Source organism: Brachionichthys hirsutus, chromosome 6 (genome assembly GCF_040956055.1).
Source record: "Brachionichthys hirsutus isolate HB-005 chromosome 6, CSIRO-AGI_Bhir_v1, whole genome shotgun sequence".
Taxonomy (NCBI): domain Eukaryota; kingdom Metazoa; phylum Chordata; class Actinopteri; order Lophiiformes; family Brachionichthyidae; genus Brachionichthys; species Brachionichthys hirsutus.
In genome coordinates, this window is record NC_090902.1 from 9,621,528 (window position 1) to 9,640,589 (window position 19,062).

The 19,062-nt window shown below is 42.1% G+C and overlaps 1 protein-coding gene across 1 annotated transcript in view; it reads left to right on the plus strand.

Moving 5' to 3' along the window:
- gria3b (glutamate receptor, ionotropic, AMPA 3b) overlaps nucleotides 1–19,062 on the plus strand; it is a 63,895-nt gene that overhangs the window by 24,429 nt on the left and 20,404 nt on the right. Inside the window, exons 4-7 of the mRNA XM_068740246.1 lie at nucleotides 8,363–8,550; nucleotides 17,068–17,121; nucleotides 18,025–18,186; nucleotides 18,845–19,012. Coding sequence (XP_068596347.1) covers nucleotides 8,363–8,550; nucleotides 17,068–17,121; nucleotides 18,025–18,186; nucleotides 18,845–19,012 — 572 coding nt within the window. The remainder of the gene's footprint in view (nucleotides 1–8,362; nucleotides 8,551–17,067; nucleotides 17,122–18,024; nucleotides 18,187–18,844; nucleotides 19,013–19,062) is intronic.

Consider the following 19,062-nt stretch of genomic DNA (forward strand, 5'->3'; position numbering starts at 1 on the left):
CATGACGTACATGACAAAATGGGGCTGAGGTGGGGGGGGGGGGGGGGGGGGGTGCAATCAGCCGCGGTCAGTTATACTGTAACTGAAGTGAAGCCCGCTGCCTATTCCTCAACATTCCCTCTAATTAGCCATCCAGAGACAGTTGGGTTTGTTCCCTAAACGAGTCAAATAACGAAAGGCTCTCGCTGCTCGCCTTTGACGGCCAAACAAATCAAGTCTCTCCTTTGGTTTGTTTGTCCTCATTTGGCTTCGCTCTTACTGTCGTAAACAACCTGGAAATCAACCAACGTAGCCTAATGCCAAACCCAGTGAGGATGGTCCTGCCTTTCAGCACATAAACTAAGGCATTAAATAAGGGCTCTGTTTTCTCATGTATAACTGTGTGTGTGTGTGTGTGTGTTGACATCTTGTTACATGCAGTGTTTTGTGGTTTCCATTTTATCATCCATCCATTTCCTTGTGAATGAGACGAACTCAAAACGTCACGTCTGTTGTTGTAGCCTATTCCAGCTGGCTACGGGCGAAAGGTGGGGTACAGCCCGAATGAGACCCCAGCTCATCGCATCAACACACACACACACACACACACACACACATACAGACTAAGATGCATGTTTCTGGGGGTGACAGGAAGCCGGAGAACCCAAGCAGACACGGGGAGAACACAAACTCCACACAGAAAGGAATAGAATCCGGAACCTTCTTGGTATGAGGCAACAGCGCTATCCACTGCACCACCGTCCTGCCCTATATTTTATCTTATGACCATCATACGTTTGCAGATTAAACCAGCAGTGTTTTTACATGTAGAACTAAAAGCCATCGCCTACTTTTTGTTATCCAAGACATTATTATGCCGTTCTGATGCACTTCACGCAAATAATATCTTGTCAAGTACAGTATTGTCATCTGCACCTGCAGATTTAAACTCTGTGATCGCAATGTGAGATAATAAGTGTGAATGCCAGTTCCCTATTGTAACCTTGTCTGCATCACTGCAGCTTTTCTTTTTTTTTTTTAGCTCTGTGGTCTCATCACACCCTATTGTAATGGCGCATCAGCTGCACCCAGCTGAGACTTAAGACACACACATATGCCTCTTGTTCTTGCGGCTCTCTCCTTCATGCTGGCTTCATAACAGCTGAATTATGCATGCATCAGGAGAATAAATCAGCTTGGACACACTGACTAGAAATGGCACATCAGATAAGCCATAAAATGCACAAGAAAAATAATAATAAAGAAATATGGGTGAAGCGCTGCATCAGTGGCCATCTTCTGCACAAATAAACTGGTGTTGCTACCAAAGTGAAATCCCACTATAGAGATAGGCCAGCCTGCACCAGCAGCCTATGCATTACCGCAATGCCTTTTAAAACATAATACCAAAGAGGAGTAATGAAAGTGCTATCGTCTGTCACAATAAACCTCTCTGCTCTCTCAGTGTCTCTAACTGAACCTGGAATAAAGCCATTGCACCACCTACCCACTGCTGGCCTCAGCAGCCATGAAATTACTGCTGGGAGCTTCTTCATGTTGAAGTTGATTGCTTTGACGTTGCATCATGTCACAGGGTCTGTAGAAATACCAATACAACAATGTGTATGTGTGTATATATATATATATATATATATATATACACACACACAAGCAAAGCACAGCAGTTGATTAGCACCTTCAGAAACACACACAAAGCCACGACTCTGCATGACCTTCCCTTCTTGTCTGTTGCCATGTCGAAGTATGCAATAAAGATATGTGAGAGAAAGAAGGCAGGGAGAGATGGAGAAGCTCTAGAAAGTCTGTGGGAGGAAACATGGTAAACTGTTTCTCTCCTTCCTCCTGCATGCATGCACTTCTGTAGATGCAGACAGCATGCTTACTTGTGTTTGATTCTACATGTGCTGGCTGTTTTATAAGGACAACTCTTGGCCGTGAGGCTGTTTTGCTTCTAGTCCTAATGTTCTGGCTGCTTCAGAGCTGTTGGGTGCAGATTGTCATTCACATCATGTTTAATGTTGCCTTTCAACAAGGCGAAGCTTCCTCGCCCTGTGACCAGGGACGGCGGAAGGAGCTCATGATGCAGCTCAGATTGATTTCACATCCACTTGTATTTTTCCTTGTCTTAATCTTAGAAATGATGTTTCCCATTATCTGCGTCTGCATTTTCTCTCTTGCTTAATTTTAAACACTTTCCTCAAATCAATTATCATGTATGAGCAGCTGGCCAGATATTCTCATCTCATTCCTCCTTGTCATCATCTCAATGAAGTAAACGTGGAAATCCCCTAAAACGTTGTCTGGATGGCAAATTATTTAGTTCCAACACCTGTAAATATTGTTCAGCATTTATGATCCTTTGCAGATGGGCAGGCGATCCATGCCACGGATGCTGGTGTTCAAACACTAAAATGCAAAAAGAACATACCATCCTGGATGGTAATTTTTTTTTTCCTGTTTAATTCCATGATTTCCAGAAACTAATCTTTGAAATTTAATTTTGTGTCAGTCCATCTCGTCAACAAACATCACCTAGTCTCCTTGGCTTTTCTCTTTTTTGGTGCTGTACTATATTCCAGATTATTTATGAGAGGAAACAGTTGTTTTTTTGTTTTTGTTTTTTATCTCTACTGCACAAACACTGGAGAGATCCTGATAGCCCTGGGACCACATACTTAGCCGGGAGGCAAACATTCACTAGGGCTTAAATATTGTCACTATTTATTTTGCATCCTTTCAAAGGCAGTGAAGGCAAAGCATCTCTGAGGACGTTTGGAAATTAGAACATACACTGACGCGGCTAATTAAGATTTTGGCATTTTCAGAACTTGAAATGGACCTTTCTCATGCCAGAGAGGATGGAAGATCTCAGGCTTACTCCATGACCAGCCTACCAAATAGTAGGATGTAATAATAATAACAAAGCATTGATTTTATAGAGCACTTTTTGAGACACTCAAAGACGCTTTACATTACATTTGATTTGATCAGAAATAACTCTAACCCATATTTTGTATTAATGAGGACATGTAACAAATATGGTGGCATGTAGAATTATATACCTAGAGAACATGGTTGTAGACCAGATGTCTGTGTGTGTGAGAGAGAGAGAGAGAAAGAGAGAGAGGCCTGAGACACTGCACCACTCTGTACCCTAATGAGAGGCAGAGAACCAAAAGAGCTGGGCAATTAGATTAGATGCAACTCAATTCAATTACTGCCGAGCCGCCACGGGTGACGCTTCCAAACTCATCCTGTTAAGATCCGGGTTCACGGATGGGGAAGAGCACTGCAGCTCTCACTCAGCTGCTGTGCAATGTATGCACAGTATGCCATTCGCAAAAGCTTAGATTTGTAAGTACACTTGGTGTCAATGGGCTCTGATAGCAGACTCTGTGATGTTCTGATATATGTTCAAAGAAAACGCAGCAATAATTGAGTTTCCACCCATTGCAGCTGTTCATACACTGCTCCACGTTCTGTTTCAGCTGAACAGGATTTCTTTCTGTTATAAAAATGCATTCACTCCCACGGCATTCACTCCTTGTTACACCAGAATGAGTGGATCTGATACTGCCCTCTCAGCTCAGTAATGTAACTTCCTCGTTATACAATCACACACCAGTTCTTTTAGTCCTGCCTCCTTTAGTTGAAGCCTGAAAACTGTAGTTATGCCTCTGTGAAAACCTGGCACACTAAGTATTATGTTTCTAGCCGACAAATGTAAGAGAAATTGACAGCGCAGACCAAACATGTGTCCAAGTTCACTTATTCAAGACTGGTCAATCAACAGCCGACTGGTGGATTTAAAGATTTGAATTCATCCACTTTAGGAAAGTAGTGTGCAGCCCAAGGTCATCAACTTCCAACAAAATGATTTTGGTCTATACAGAAGCAATAAATGATTTTATCTTTCACTATTCTATAGCACACGGGTTAAAGCTAATGCACATCTATAATAAAAACACTCCAGGAACTATTGATTGTTTAACCCTTTCAGTCAATTGAAGATCAGTTCATGTTGTAGCCTGGAGGGCAACCTCTATGAAGTGCATCACTTTTCTACCCTGGTAGGGAAGCGTTGAGGGCAATTCATCACACCTGTTTCTACTTTAAGGGAAACCATTAGTCCAATTAGCCACTCTTTACTCACAAGGACAGTCTAAAGGGTGCTTTCTCGTGTTTTCTCACTAGTGGTGCTGAGGGATCACACACAGACAAGACGACATCTTGTGCTGGGATTTTGCTGACTAGCTGCATGAATTCTCTCCTTTATTATCAGGTATAATCACACATGTTCGGTGTGCACAGCCTCAGGTGATTGTAACTGCAGAATGGCAACACTTCTGGTAATGAGACATAAGCCCGACTCTGTGTGGCAAACACAATCGCCTAAATAAACATCTGTGGTATCACGGAAAAGGATGTGGGATTGCCTGTGAGGTGCATCACCCAGAGGGTTCCCATAGACATGTTTAGCTCAGCATCATTTATCCAACCCCAGCTTACTTCTAGAACAGAAGATTTACTTGATTCATTTAGTGTTTGCTGAATATTTTTAAAAGACAAGCTTTTGCTTGTCACACTTCTTTGCACTGGCTTTTCCATGACCGCTGGATGATTTTATTTTACACGGTTTTGTACAGATAAATGATAATGGAAGACATTTGCACCCTGGCTTCTTGGTCTTCTTTTATCATTTCATTTGTTTTTATCTGCAGGATGTTTCCCATTTATATATAGATATGACTCACTTTGTATTGCGTCTGTTGTCAGAATGATTGATCTTGGGTAATTGGGCCGGGCACTGTTCCTCCTGCTTGAGAGTGCTGCCGTGTTCCTCGATCCTGCTGCTTTGTGGACTACTGCCTGACCTTCTCTCCCTCACATTGTTTCGTCCAAGTCTTGATATATTCATGAAGAATTTTAAAAATCACACTGCACTGTTTACACGGTGCATAAACGGGGTTCTGTGATTCTCCTTTATACACGATACAAGCATGACGCAATTCCACCTCTTTTAAAATAAGCAACAGAAAATACATGATTAGAATGCGATAACACACTTTGACAGGGAATATGGTTTAACATGTTATGGCGGACTAGATAGTTTGTGTCCAAGTATGAAAATCTGGTTCACATGGGGCTCAAAATGTAAAATAATACTTGATGAAGAAACCGATTTTGAGAGGCTACAGAAAGCTGTGGATATAGATCATACCTCCGATCAGACCTGTTATAATCTTACTTTGAAAATAGGAACTTATCCCTTTCTATATATTTTTGTACAAATGTACTAATTCTGCTGTGCTGCACTGTTTAGCTGTTGCCGTTTTTACAGTTGATAACGTGAGAATAGCTTGCATCATGTTAATTTCCTCCCCATTTCAATGACAAGCTGTAAAGAGCAGGATCAGCAGAAGCTGCATGCCACATGCTCCTGCTGGCATATCCGTACAGCAGGAATTTATAGATGGTGATAAGGATAGCTTGTTGTTGTCTTCCATAATTTATGTAGTTGACAGTAATACATTTTTAGAAAGACCTGACAGGCTTCTGATGGTTTGGAGGTGAGTGGGGTGCACAGCATTTCGGTATTTTGGAAATATATCTGAAGGAAAAGCATATGTCAGGGTCTCCATTTCTGTTTTAGGGGGTTAACTTGACTGATTGGTTGCAAATAAAATGGACTTTGGTCAAAAATATCTGATTGCAAGGTATAGGTCAATGAGTGAGTATGAAATAACAAAATTTGTCCTTTTTTACCTGCTGGTGGGGGAACGGCTCGTCGCTGCGGTCGAATGAAGTTGCTCAAAGGAAATCTAAATTGCCAGACATGAACTTTTCCGCTGAGCGTCGAAAAAAGACAAAAATAAAGGCAATTCATTTCTTGACAAACTATTTACCACCACCAGATTCCATCTCTTAATTTCCATACAAATGTAAAACTAGGCAAGCATGGAATCTTCTGAGAATCTTAAATGAATCCAATTATTCCAACGCAGTTCAGGGTTTGCTGGAGGCAGGAGAAGATCAGCACTGCACAAATCAGCAATTTCAAAATAAAAGCACTGTGTGATTTTAATCTGATTGACAGGACAGTGTTTTCTCCTTTCCCATAAGAGTGAGCAAAATTCATGTTCATGTTCCTCCTACCTTGGACCCCAGGCAGGGAAACTGGAAACACAGTCATATATGAAGTCCAGATCCCTGCAGCGTTCCGCTTTGAGATTTTCCTTTGTATTTTAAAAGTTTCCTGAGATTTCTATTTATGATTGTATTAGAATTTTACCTTCATATTCTTGTGTCCAGTATGTTTTGCTTTCCAAAATCCAAAATAATTAAATTCATGTCGTGTCCAGATCTGCGAACTATGAAGCCAAAAATTAATTACATGAGCAGCTGTAATTACGATGTATGATAATTAGCTCGAGCTGAAAGTTAGACCCATTAAAATAGTCTGAAATCTAACAAGTTTATGGATTGCCCCATAAGCTCAAGGCCTTGTACACTGATGTCTCTGGGCAGGATGCATTGCACATCTGGAAAGATGACAATATGTCCATTAGTCTAAGCTATTTGCTGTGCTGGTTGCCAAAAGATCATCTGATGCAGTGTAGACGCAGAGTGAGCAAAATTCATGTTCATGTTCCTCCTACCTTGGACCCCAGGCAGGGAAACTGGAAACACAGTCATATATGAAGTCCAGATCCCTGCAGCGTTCCGCTTTGAGATTTTCCTTTGTATTTTAAAAGTTTCCTGAGATTTCTATTTATGATTGTATTAGAATTTTACCTTCATATTCTTGTGTCCAGTATGTTTTGCTTTCCACGCGTCTCTGGAGCATTTACAAGTGAGAAAAAAAACACCGCCTGGCATTCATTCAGATGGAATGGAAGTGAAGGGAATTGCAAAAACAGGGAACTGCCACCTTATTGCGGTTGGGAAGTTTGAGTGCCTGAATGATCCCACTGGCTATTGTCGGGAGCTCAGGCTCCTGGTAGGGTCACCCATGACAAACAGGTCCTGGGTGACGGGTCAGACTAAGAGCAGCTTGAAAACCCCTATGAGAGAATCATAAACAAGGACCGTGACGTTGCCCGGTACGGCGCAACCCCCCCCCCCCCCCCCCCCCCCCAGGTCTGGGGTCGGGGCTTGTATGCATTGCCCATGGCTTGATGAGATACCAGCAAAACGCTTGCTTGTTATTAATAACCTCCATGTTCTTGTCTTACCCATTGTACATTGGGGGAGGCTTTAGCCTTCTTTATGCGTGATCTATCCTACCAGAAATAGGACTCCATTATTCATTCTCTGGTATGTGATTTGACCATAGTGTTTCTAAGGACTCCATTAAATGAAAATATTTCATGTGTGAATTAATCATTAGAAGGGCTCTCCTCCTTTCTTCTGGAGACATAATGGTCCCCTTTTACCACCATTTTGGATGAATCTTTTATTGTCTTTATCTTTAAAAGACTTGGCACGCTCCTCCAAGGAGACGCGGGCCATGGTGTGTTTCACCGTGCTCTCAACGTGAACATGTGGCTGAGTCAAATACCAGCATTTAATTGATTCCATGTGCAATAACATCACCCACTGATCTTTTTAGTAATATGATTTGTGCCCTTTCTCTTTATTATGATATGACTTTCTAAATATGCAAATGTAAATTCATACACTCACATGCTTGCCCACGTAGTCGAGACTCTAGACAGCAAGACTTTGGAATGCTATTTTAGATCATAATGAGCTGATAAATCATGACATTGCATCTTTTTATTTATTTTTTGTTGTTTTGTCACTGAAACAAGTGCTCATTTAATTTTGCAGTTTTTCTTTTTGTCGTATTTTTGTTTGGAATGACAGTTTTTTCCCTTTCTAATCAATGTTAAGGCATTTGGATGAGGGGTTTGAGGGGTGGGCAGAGGAGGATGTGATTTTCACATTTGCATACTAATGAGAAACTGGAGTTCTGCTGTGCAGCCTCAGATATAGATAAAACGTATACAGATTCAGTTCTGTCATTTTGCTAACTCTATAGTGTGTGTGTGTGTGTGTGTGTGTGTGCGCGCGCGCACGTCCTTGCAGCAGAGACCTCAGCACAAGGATTGATCGTGTCACCAAATGGAAGGCGAAATGTTCAGTCGTTTTTGGGCTTCAGAAAGGAATCTGTGAAATGACTATCCCAATACTTGATCAATTTTACGCTACTGAAAGGCTATCTGATGCTAAAAATAGTGATGTGGCTCTAAATGTAGTTAAGCCAGCTATGCCCCAGTAGCATTGCCGCTGCCTGCCAGAGCTCAGCTCACCGTGTTCCAGTGTCTCATCCTCTGTGCCACTCTCTCCGCCTCTCTAGGTTTCTCGATTCTGCAGGCCATCATGGAGGCAGCCGTGGCCAACAATTGGCAGGTGACCGCTCGCTCTGTTAGCGGCACCACTAATGCAGCAGAGTTCAGGCGTATCATTGAGGAAATGGACAGGAGGCAAGAGAAGCGCTACGTGATTGACTGTGAGGTGGGCAGGATCAACACCATATTGGAGCAGGTGAGACTCAGTCCCAGTGGACGATAACTCCTGAAGAGTGCGTGACCAAATGCTGACTGACTATCACCCTGTTGTTCTTTCGTGATTTGGTCAAAATATTACACAAACAAGAACAACAACAACAAGCAACTCCTCCAGGTTGTCGTCTGTCTCTCTGCAGGAACTGCTCAAATCGCAGCACTTGTGTTTATCCTTATTGTATTGTCTCTGTGGGAGGACAAATTATTACCGCTAACAGAAACAGGCTGTGGAGCATTAAATATGTGCTTGTTTACTAGACAACAAAAGATCTAACAAAGACGCTTTTGAGTTGCATGATGACTATTGTTTTTAAATCCGCTTTAATCAAAAGTGTTCAACTAAAGATTAAATGCCTGCTTTAATCTGTAACCGATATATCACCCTTTTTGCCGTCCTCCTCAGCTCTAATGAGCAATTTTGTGCCTTTTAGCGGTTTGTTTTGGCTGCAGGGCATGTGTCTTTCCCATTGTTGTTCATGCACGCCACTCTTATGAGTGTTATTATTATGAGTGTCATGACAAATAATTGTTTTTAAGAGAATCTAAAATCTGACTGTGCATTCTGTACTAGCACAGGGACTAGCTGCTGAACATGCTGGAGCTTTTGGATAAAGGCCCAGATTATTCATATACAGACAAAGGCTGGACTCAGGTTGACTGAAACATTTCTGACCGTTACTGATTGATGTGTAAATGTACTTTCCATTTCTCTAAAGTGAATCCACCTACTTTATAGAGCAGAAATGTTACATTCCTGGCTGACACCTTAAGTAGCTGTGCACCAACATGTGTAAATTCTGCTTTACTTGCACGACTGATTATTTTTGCCTGTATGTATCTGATTCTTTTTTTTCATTATGTTTAAGCTCATAAATATTTAAGTTGTGTTAAGTTGAATACTTGGCGCAGCAGTAATTGGGCCCCTTTGAGGTGCTCAGCACCGCAATGTTTCAGTTGACGAGTTTGAAATCAGTGTGTGGCAAAAGCCACCCTGTGAGTCTGAGGCTGAGAGGTCCAAGGATCAGCAGCCATTTGGAGAGACAACTGATGATGCATCCTTTTTAATCCTCTTCGAACAACCCCAGAAGCCTCCATTCCTCCATCATGTCCAATCCCTGAGGAGGAAATGAAAGGTTCACCAGTCCTTGTAGTAGGGGAAACACAATTACCATGAATAACAGAGTGGTTATTATGCCATGCATCTCCTCTGTTAGCCCGCCTTGCTCCACCCAACACTTCTCTGTTTGCACTGCCTACTTATAATGCAATCAAATCGCAATTCAGATTCTGCTCCGAACATTCCTTTACATATTGGCTTTACTCTGCCACACCACATCTCTTCAAAACAATCTGGCACTTATTTTTATGAATCTAATTTGATTCCAGTGTTATATTTCATAGTAGAATGGCTTTTATTTTTTATTTTTTTTATTTGCTGCACCTATAATTTAATTATTGTGTTATAAATTATCATTGCTTTACAATTCAGGGCCAACACTAAATTCCATTTTCTTTCTGTGATCAGAATATGTATCGGCTGTTAAGAGAAGTTCAGAATATTAAACACTAAATGGATCCCGTGTAAGGCTGGTAGTATCATTGCGTTCCCCCCCTCTTACAAACACTAATAAGAATGCAAGGCAATAACGTGTTTGATGCTCTCCTGCTTCTGTTTGCTCCCTTTAATGCATTATTCCTTATTCTTCTAGAGGGAGCGCTTTCCCTTCCTCCTCCTTCACTTCATCATCATTATTATACATCTTTCTGTCGAAAACCGTGCTTTAGTGCGGGAAGGAGAAATACATGTCAGCCTTTCAAAGGCTAACCTTCAAAGAAGAAGGGTTCTGAATTATGACCTTTGTTTCTGTGCCAGCCTCGATGTGGGATTTCGTTGTTATTGTTGCCGCTAATTGAAATAATCTGGCTTCCTCTGCCAAAAATGTATGAGGTATTAATGGAAGCTTCTGGACTGCCACCCCACTATAAATTGAAACAGGGATGGGCCGTCTCCATGAGGGCAATCACACCAAAAAATGGCTTCCATTGTCAGCTATGTGGAACCCTGCTGGTTTCACCCGCTGTTGTAGTTCCATTAGCCAATAGCTGTAGACAGAGAGAGTTCATCTCTGGAGGACAGGAGTGATAGTTTCGACAGAAGCCGCGTGCTGATGCTGCGGTCTGTGTGCCGTAATGGCGACATTACGCTTCAATCCATCAAGGTCACCGCTGCTGAGAGGATCAAGAGGAGAAATGGATCCAGCTAGATGGTTTCTGGGGGGAAATGTGGATCAGCTTAGTTTATTATTATTCCAGTTGGAGTAATCCCATCACAGAAACAATTTCTTTATACTGGGCAATGAAGTTCATGGAGTGTAGAATTATCTTGAATAGGAAAGCGGTAAGCCTCCACAATTTGGCACAATTGTGGTTCACACAGTCCACAACTCTCTGTCCTTCTCTTTTCTTTTTTTTTTGCACCACTTTTCATCCAGTTACTCATAAATGCAAATTGTTTACCGGCCAACATTTATCTGACTGGGTTTAGCTATAGAACAAAACAAATATTTGAGCATATCCAGCAACAATGTTTAATGTAAATGCGTGAATGACAATACTTCAATGATTGACTTGAAATGTCTTGAAAAACATTTAAAGTGCTCTAATTTATGTAACTTTTGCAAAATTCGGAATTTTTTCATGGAGATTTTTCATGGAAATTGTCAGATGCATGTGTTGGCTTGTATTTATCAGCTTTTTCGGGGGGGGGGACTTCTACTTCAAACCTCTGAAGTAGAAGTCTCAAAATCCTGAAAGGTCATGTGTATCAAATATGAAAAAGGGTATTTACATACTGCTGCATACATTGCTGCTTTTTTGCTCAGAGAGTTAGACTCCCAATAAATTTGCTTTGGGATGCTGAGGAGAATGCAACATCCCATTATTATTATTATTTCATGCTGTAACCACTAAGGATTTATTGCTCACAGGACTTCAATACATCAATACACTGCACTGCAGATAAATTACCCCAATGGCAATCCTTCCCTTACAACGAATGGAGGAGTCTTTGCCAGCTTTGCTCTCTGAATCACATCCAAACATTGTGCTTCTTTGAACCATCTCTAGATTTATGAAATGATGTGATGATAAAAAAGAAATGTGGCAATTAAAGAAGGTCAGCGTAAACCAGAGCGTTGATGGAGGATGAGAGAATCAACTTTGTTGGCACCTCTTGTCAGAATGATGATTTTGATTTGCATGATTATGTGTTTGACTGTACATTATGAATACAGTTTTTTTTTAATTCACACATAATATGATGATGATATCTGCCTCTATGCTCCATCCTGGCCCCCTTCCCTGTGCTGGAGTCTGCTCAGAGGCAACAACCTGCACATCACAAGTGTAAAGAGAAGCAGACAGGCAGGGGGGGAAAAAAAGTGAACGGTGTCTGGGACAGGCCCAGGGCGCACAAGCTGTTCAAAGAAAAGCACTGTGCCAGCCACAAAGATGCATTTCTATGCAGAGAGAAGGATCCACAGGAAGATTAGAAAAACAGAGTTACATCTGGGATTTGTTAGAACAATATTCTGCTGCCTGTGGAGGCGTGAAGGGTGGCCATATTCTGTCCTCGTGGAAAACCGGAGAGCCTCCATATTCTTATCTCTTCTCATGAATGAAGAACGCAGGGAAAATCCACAGGTGGATGTATTATTTTTGACATCTCGGTGTTAATATCAAATTCAAGAAAGTGGAGAAAAAAATGTCCACAAAGGGAGATAAAAAGTTTTAGGAGAGGGAGAGAATGGATAATGATGAAAATGTCAGCATAAAAAGAAGGTCCTTTTTTCTGCAATAGTGTTGACGACACAGAGAAATAAGAGTATAATATCGTCCTCCTGTAAAACTGCGGCTGACACGTATAACTAGCCTTATTAAAACGGAAATAAACTCTCTAATCTCTAATAAATGCACTGAGCCACTCTTTTATTTGAAGTTACAACACAAATTTGAAAGCTTCCTAATTACGGTATATATTCTCCTGATCTCAAAATCAGGGTGTTGTCCTCTGATTGCTGAAGAGAAGCCGACAGAAATGCAACCAAACCAATCCCAGCTCACTGTAAAAGCTGCAAAGATGCAAAGTCCTTTTCACGTAACCGGGCACCAACTGTGCCGTGTCACACAGGCCATTACTAGCTCCGATTATGGAATTAAATCGGATTAAAGTGTTATCTTTTAACAGAATATGTTCTGCCGACGCTCTGACCGAATGAGACCAGCGTGCTCCGGCTCTCTGACATTTTGACCATGCAGTTATGACACTGTCAAAAATTCTTCCAATAAACAGCCGCTCTCTTTAAATCGACAAAAATTAGCCCGGACATTTCAAGCGAAAACAGATTAGGTCGTCTCACTTCTTTGCACGCAAATACGAGGCCATGCCAGAAATGTCGAGCCTGGGTTCTCAGAGCAATCACAGACATAATCATGCGAATATGTGTCGGGTGTTTCTAAATTTTGTGCGCCCATGCTATCTTCAAAGGCACACATCACTACTGCTAAGAAAAGCATCACAACCAGAGCCTCTCGTGGCTTTTAATTAGAGAGTGCTCCACCAACAGCCCTTTGTGCCAAGAGCAACGGTGCAGAAATAGAGCAAAGAAGAGGAATGTCCTTTTGTTTTAAAGCATATAGCTCCAATCCACTCTGCCGTCCTTGTACTGTGTGAAGTGGAGAACTCTCGAAACTCTGCAGGCAGTTAAGTACATCTAACAGTCAGCCTGCTCTCAACAAAGCATACAAATAAGTCATTTTGCATGCTGCTACTCAATATTTCTTTTCTTTTTCACAAGCCCTTTAAAATAATCTGCAGGTTTAAGTATTAATTTCACAGGAAAAAAAAAAATTCAGGTGATGTTGAATGGAAAAAAAAACAGGTATCAGGATTTGTGTGAAAACCAGACACTGACCTATTTTAACTTGCATCCCATAAGTAATTCATCAATGTTGTAACTGTCTTAATCTGTGGATACACAACTCAAACCCTAAACCCTAACTTTATACCTAATGCTCGCCAAACTGACATGATAACGAAGGTCCACCTCTTTTTGTGCTAATTGGGGTTGCTGTTTTTAATTCATTATCTTTTTTATTTGTATTTTCTTGCATTTTAAAAAATGACTCTGAGATACGCACAATAATTCCAATGTACCTTTACTGCAATTTACCTGTGCAAATGGCAACAAACTCAATTCTATTCTATTCTATTCTATTCTATTCTGAATCCCATAAAATCCAGGTTGGCTTTGTTGCTTTTTAGAGTGATCTTTTCATTATTTTGAGTTGATTAGCATTCATTGTTATAATTAATTTGCCAATATAAGATTTTCTTTTGACAAGTGGGACATTTGAATATGCTGGTGCCCAAATGGAAAAATATAACTTCCAAGTTAGCCGAACACTTCACCGCTATTCATTGTGAAAAGGATCTTTGATGCCATAATGATTCTGAATGTTGGAGACACCGAATGACGAGTATCAGCATAGAGTGGATAGTTATCAGAATCCCTCAGTTATACATTTAAGTCCCTCACATGAATGCCTTAATCAGTTGAATCAGAACATCCAGACTGAGCCGCAGCACCTCCTGCCAGTCTACAATATCCTAATGTTGGCTAATGTTTGCTTAGCACCTACAGGCTCGACTGAGAATTCCAGAATCACGTCAATAAATTCTATTTTCGTCAGCAATGGATAGACACCATTCATTATTACAATCTAAGACAACTGCACAGCAGCCACCAATAACAAGTGGACGCCCGAAGGCAATGATTAGAATGAGCAGAGTCTTTTAACATACCGGTAGATAATCTGCATCTATTTATTGGCATTAAATATGACCAGAGCCAAAGGACTTGTTATCCTTCACACTTTTAGAGATAAACCATGCCAATAACTGTTGAAATTATTTTTTTCCTGAGTCAAGGAATGAACGCCGCATAAGAAATCATCAGAAGCAACACCGATAAGCCTGTCTTGTATTTTTAGATGCCTCAGTGAATGGTATGTTATTTACTTACTCTAGGGAGCCTATCACTTCTAGTCTGCCTCTCCCCATGGATTAGAAAGGTCAAACTCAGAGGAAAACAGTCTGGTGTTTACTAGAAATAAGGAGCTGTGCTTTTACATCGGCCTGTCTGGAGGGGGGGAGAGGCATGTCGAGTCTGGATGAGGGTGAATTCAAGGTCATCTAGGTTGTCTGTCGCCATCAGGCTTTAAAGAAAACTCCAAGTCTACTCTCCTTCAGCCGCAGTAGAAAAGGTAGCGGGAAGGGCTCGTGGGTAGCAGGATGAAGGGTAGCGCACGCAACGCGTCCTCTCTCCTCTCCGTCAAACTGGAAAACGATTATGGCCAAGGCTTATGTTTGCGCTCTAAAGGTGATTAACAGCAGGGGTCGATCCAAGGAGAGGGGAAGGCAAAAAGAGAATCAGCATGGTGAAAAGGTTCCTGGGTCATTTCTGAAAAGCGTTTTCTGCAGTTTCAGTAAATATTCATAAGACAATTAGCATCAATTTTAATGAATAGCAGCGTGACAGTCTTAATTAACTCTGTTCTTAAGAGTGAGATGCCAAGATCGATGTAACTTGTCCTTCTCCCAAGTGAAAGAATCTATTGTACAACACCTAATTAGCACACAGTACGTGTAAGAGCTGCATCCATCTACACGCAGGGATTGTGGGTGGAGCTTTCCACCTCCGCACCCACAAATGCTGTGGAGGAATTGTGTTATTGGGTGGTTTCTGTGGATATGTATATGAATCATATTATATAGGGACGGACAGATGTGGATGACCCCGTATGCGTCTTTAGCGAGGACATAAACAGTTGTCGCCATCTGCTGTGTCTAAGCGTTTCGCTCACAGGGCATATCCCACCTCACAGCGATGAAATCTGTCCCTTTCAGCTGGAGCCAGGTCTTGCCATCTGACTAATTAAAGAGGTTGAGGGAAAAGCCTCGCGTGATCTGGCCGTGGGACCTTTGCATCTCTATGCCATCAGTGTCTCGCTGTGCTTCCTCCCAAGGTTTCAGGTTGTAGCCGCTGCCAGGCTGACTGTGTGTTGCCGACAGCAGGCAGGGAGTCGGTTGGAGTTCTCTTCCTGGCTCCAGGGCACATTTTGAGCAGGTTTACTGTCAGTCAAGGCCAGTAAACGGCAAAGGAGCGTCGTGCCGCGGAGTTTGTCGAAGAAAATGCAAGACTGTTAAAATTCAAAGCTCCGATGTGAATAATAACTGAGGGTGGGGGGAGCTGTGATCGATTTATCTCTGACATCACTGCAGTACAAGTGTTGCAAGGATTTCTTTTCATCAAGCTTTCAGTCACTTACTTATTTGTTATTGATGGATTACAGAAGCTATTTCTGCATTGCAATCAGCTCCTTTCCATCTGACCGTCTTGCTTTGTTCTCCTCTGTCTGATATCCTGCAGTGGTGGAATGTTAAAGCCTCAGCGAATGGAAAGAAACCAGGATAATTGTCAGGGTGTTTGCGCTACTGTAGAATAGTACACAAGATTTAGTTTAACTTCAGAGTCGTAATTGAAGAGTTTTGGGTGCCAGCGATGCTACGATATGAGCGTTCCATCAATCTGCTCAGTGGAAATGCTGTCAACAATCCACAGTAACAAATATCCAACATCCCGACACACACACACACACACACGCACACGATTAACTGACAGTTTGTTTTTGCGACCGAGCCAGAGCCAGAACACGTACAAACATGCTGATTTTGCTGTAAACTTATGTCGCTGTGTTTGTAGACCGCAGATGAAAACTGAGAAATGGTTGACAGGCTCCTGCATGGCAGCCACTGAGAAGTCCATCCACAGCGGACTGCAAACTCATAAATACCAGACATCACAGGGCCCAGATGACAATCCGTCCAACATTTAGAGAGCCAGAACAATTTAGAGTTTCACTCTTTGCTTTATCTTGGAGGCACAGAACAAAAGGAAGTAGAACATCTAGAATAAAAGTGATAGAACGGCTTAGAACACCACTTACTATTTTCAGACAGGCTGTGTGGGTTGAAACATGCTGTTATGTTCCAACGGTGTGATATTTTCAAAGCAGAGCCAGATCTACATCTTACCGTCTCAGTGTAAGTTCTTTTGAAACATTTCCTTTCCATGCCTATACTCTCTATCCTACGGTTGCAGAGGAATCATTTCCCGGCGCCACAAATTACTTCAAAGTGAGCAGAATATTTAAGGATGTTCCACATTTTCTCTCTCTCATCACCCACTCCTTAATGAATGCTCCCGCTGACTGTTGCCTCGCTCCCGCTGTTCCACAGTCAACTTTGTTTTATTTCAACTTCGCTGGGCAGTCGCAGGACACGACTGCAATTCCAGGTGCTGTTGCAGCCGAATGTACGAGGCTCTTAGCCCTCATTCCATGGGTGGTTTACCGCATTGATGTTTCTCTCCCATAGGCTGTGACCCTGGGGAAGAACAGCCGAGGTTACCATTACATTCTGGCCAATCTTGTGAGTACTGTAATAATGGAGCTTCTCTCCTGGGAGGGGCCGCTGCCTGCTTCTTTGCTGCATGTGATAGAACTTCCGAGCCAGGAACGCAATAAGATTATAGGCTTTTGCTTTAAATGACAAAAACCGACCTTCATATATTTTGTTTATTTCTCTTTACTGTTCATGATAGGTTTGCTGCTTATGTGTGTGTGTGTGTGTGTGTGTGTGTTGCTTATGCCTTATCAATCACCACACAGTAGTCAAACTACCCTGACCAATAAATAAACCGTATTTAACCTTTGTAACCATCTTTGGAGGGCAGCCAAGTCTCCCTTTCTGTCTGAGGATGAAAATATTCATTTAGCCTTGATGTTATCAAGAGGGTTTAAAAGCGGAGGCCGATACTGCGCTCACTTACTGATTCCCTGCTGCTGTTCCCTGACGGTGTGATTATGCAGCAGTCAGACGCATGTCCTTGCAAGCCGGGACGCAATGCTGCACTTAAAAAAAAGGCAGTTTGACAAAGCAAAGAAAGGAGCTTGTCTTGCTCCTCGAGGATAAAGAAGGAAACTTACCTAAATGTAGTTGCAGTAAAGGTTTTTTGAAATGCATGAGGAGTGTTCTTATTTTTCCATTTTCCTTTTCTTTCTGCATCATTTTAATGAAAGTGGGCCACCTGAATGAAGTTAAAAAAAATTAGCCATCTGCAGGATCTCAGGTTCTATAGAATGTGCATGTGTAAATAAAGAGAGGATGCTGCAGACTATGCCACATGGTATAAGGCAAACACATTGCTTTCACACACGGCTCCGTGTTCATAGAAAGATTAATCTTACTCCAGCAAGTGTTACTGAAACAAACCCACTTCAAATAAAAATGGTTGCGAGTCACCTCTTCCCGTTTCCCCGTGTCTCATCTCAGGGATTTTCCAATGTGAGCCTGGACAAAGTGTTTGCCGGTGGAGCCAACATCTCAGGGTTTCAGATAGTCAACCCTGAGAACCGGATTGTGCAGCAGTTCGTGCAGCGCTGGGAGCGGCTAGATGAAAGAGAATTCCCAGAGGCCCGGAACACTCCCCTGAAGGTACTTTGCTCACAAGGCCTTTCATTGTGCATGCAGAATGCAACAACTGTCCCTTTAGAAGTCCTCTCCTCCTCTTTTCCTCTGTTTTCCTTTGTCATTCCCTCATTCTTCCACCCCTCAACTCCTCATCTTTGCACCCTTCCCAGAAATCAATATATCAATCGGTGGTGCAATGCAAGGTTATATCACAGGTCCAATTTACATCTAATTAAACAATGATCAAGAAAGCATTGGATTTTGAATGGCATTTAATTAGATTTTGTCACGGTGCAGTGGTTCACAAACAGGTGGCTCGACCCTCAGTGATGAAAAGGTCAGTCGAAGTTGGAGATAAAGTGTGTGGGGGATAAAATGATTAATTAATGCTCTCTTTTCTCCCCACAATTCTTTTCTGAAAGTTTAGAAAGAGGGCATGGCCATCAGAAAAGTCTTATCCTCTCCTCTCAAATCTGTCTATTCAAACTATTTTTTATTAGTTCCCTACTTCCCTTGCTTATTTCCAAAACCAATGTCCGTGTGGTGTGGCAGGGCTTTACCCAAGACACAAACCATCATTTTCACGAATGCCACAGTCGCTCAATATAAACTTTTATCCTACCCTGTCAGGGATTATGGCACTAAACAGTCCCATTTAATTTGATGTCCTATTTTTTTACAGTACACCTCGGCCCTGACCCACGACGCCATCCTGGTGATAGCAGAGGCTTTCAGGTACCTGCGGCGGCAGCGTGTGGATGTCTCCCGTCGAGGCAGCGCTGGAGACTGCCTCGCCAATCCTGCCGTGCCTTGGAGCCAAGGCATCGACATTGAGAGAGCTCTCAAAACGGTAGGGGGGGGAGACAAAAGGACAGAGGGAAACGGGGGCGGGGGAAGAAC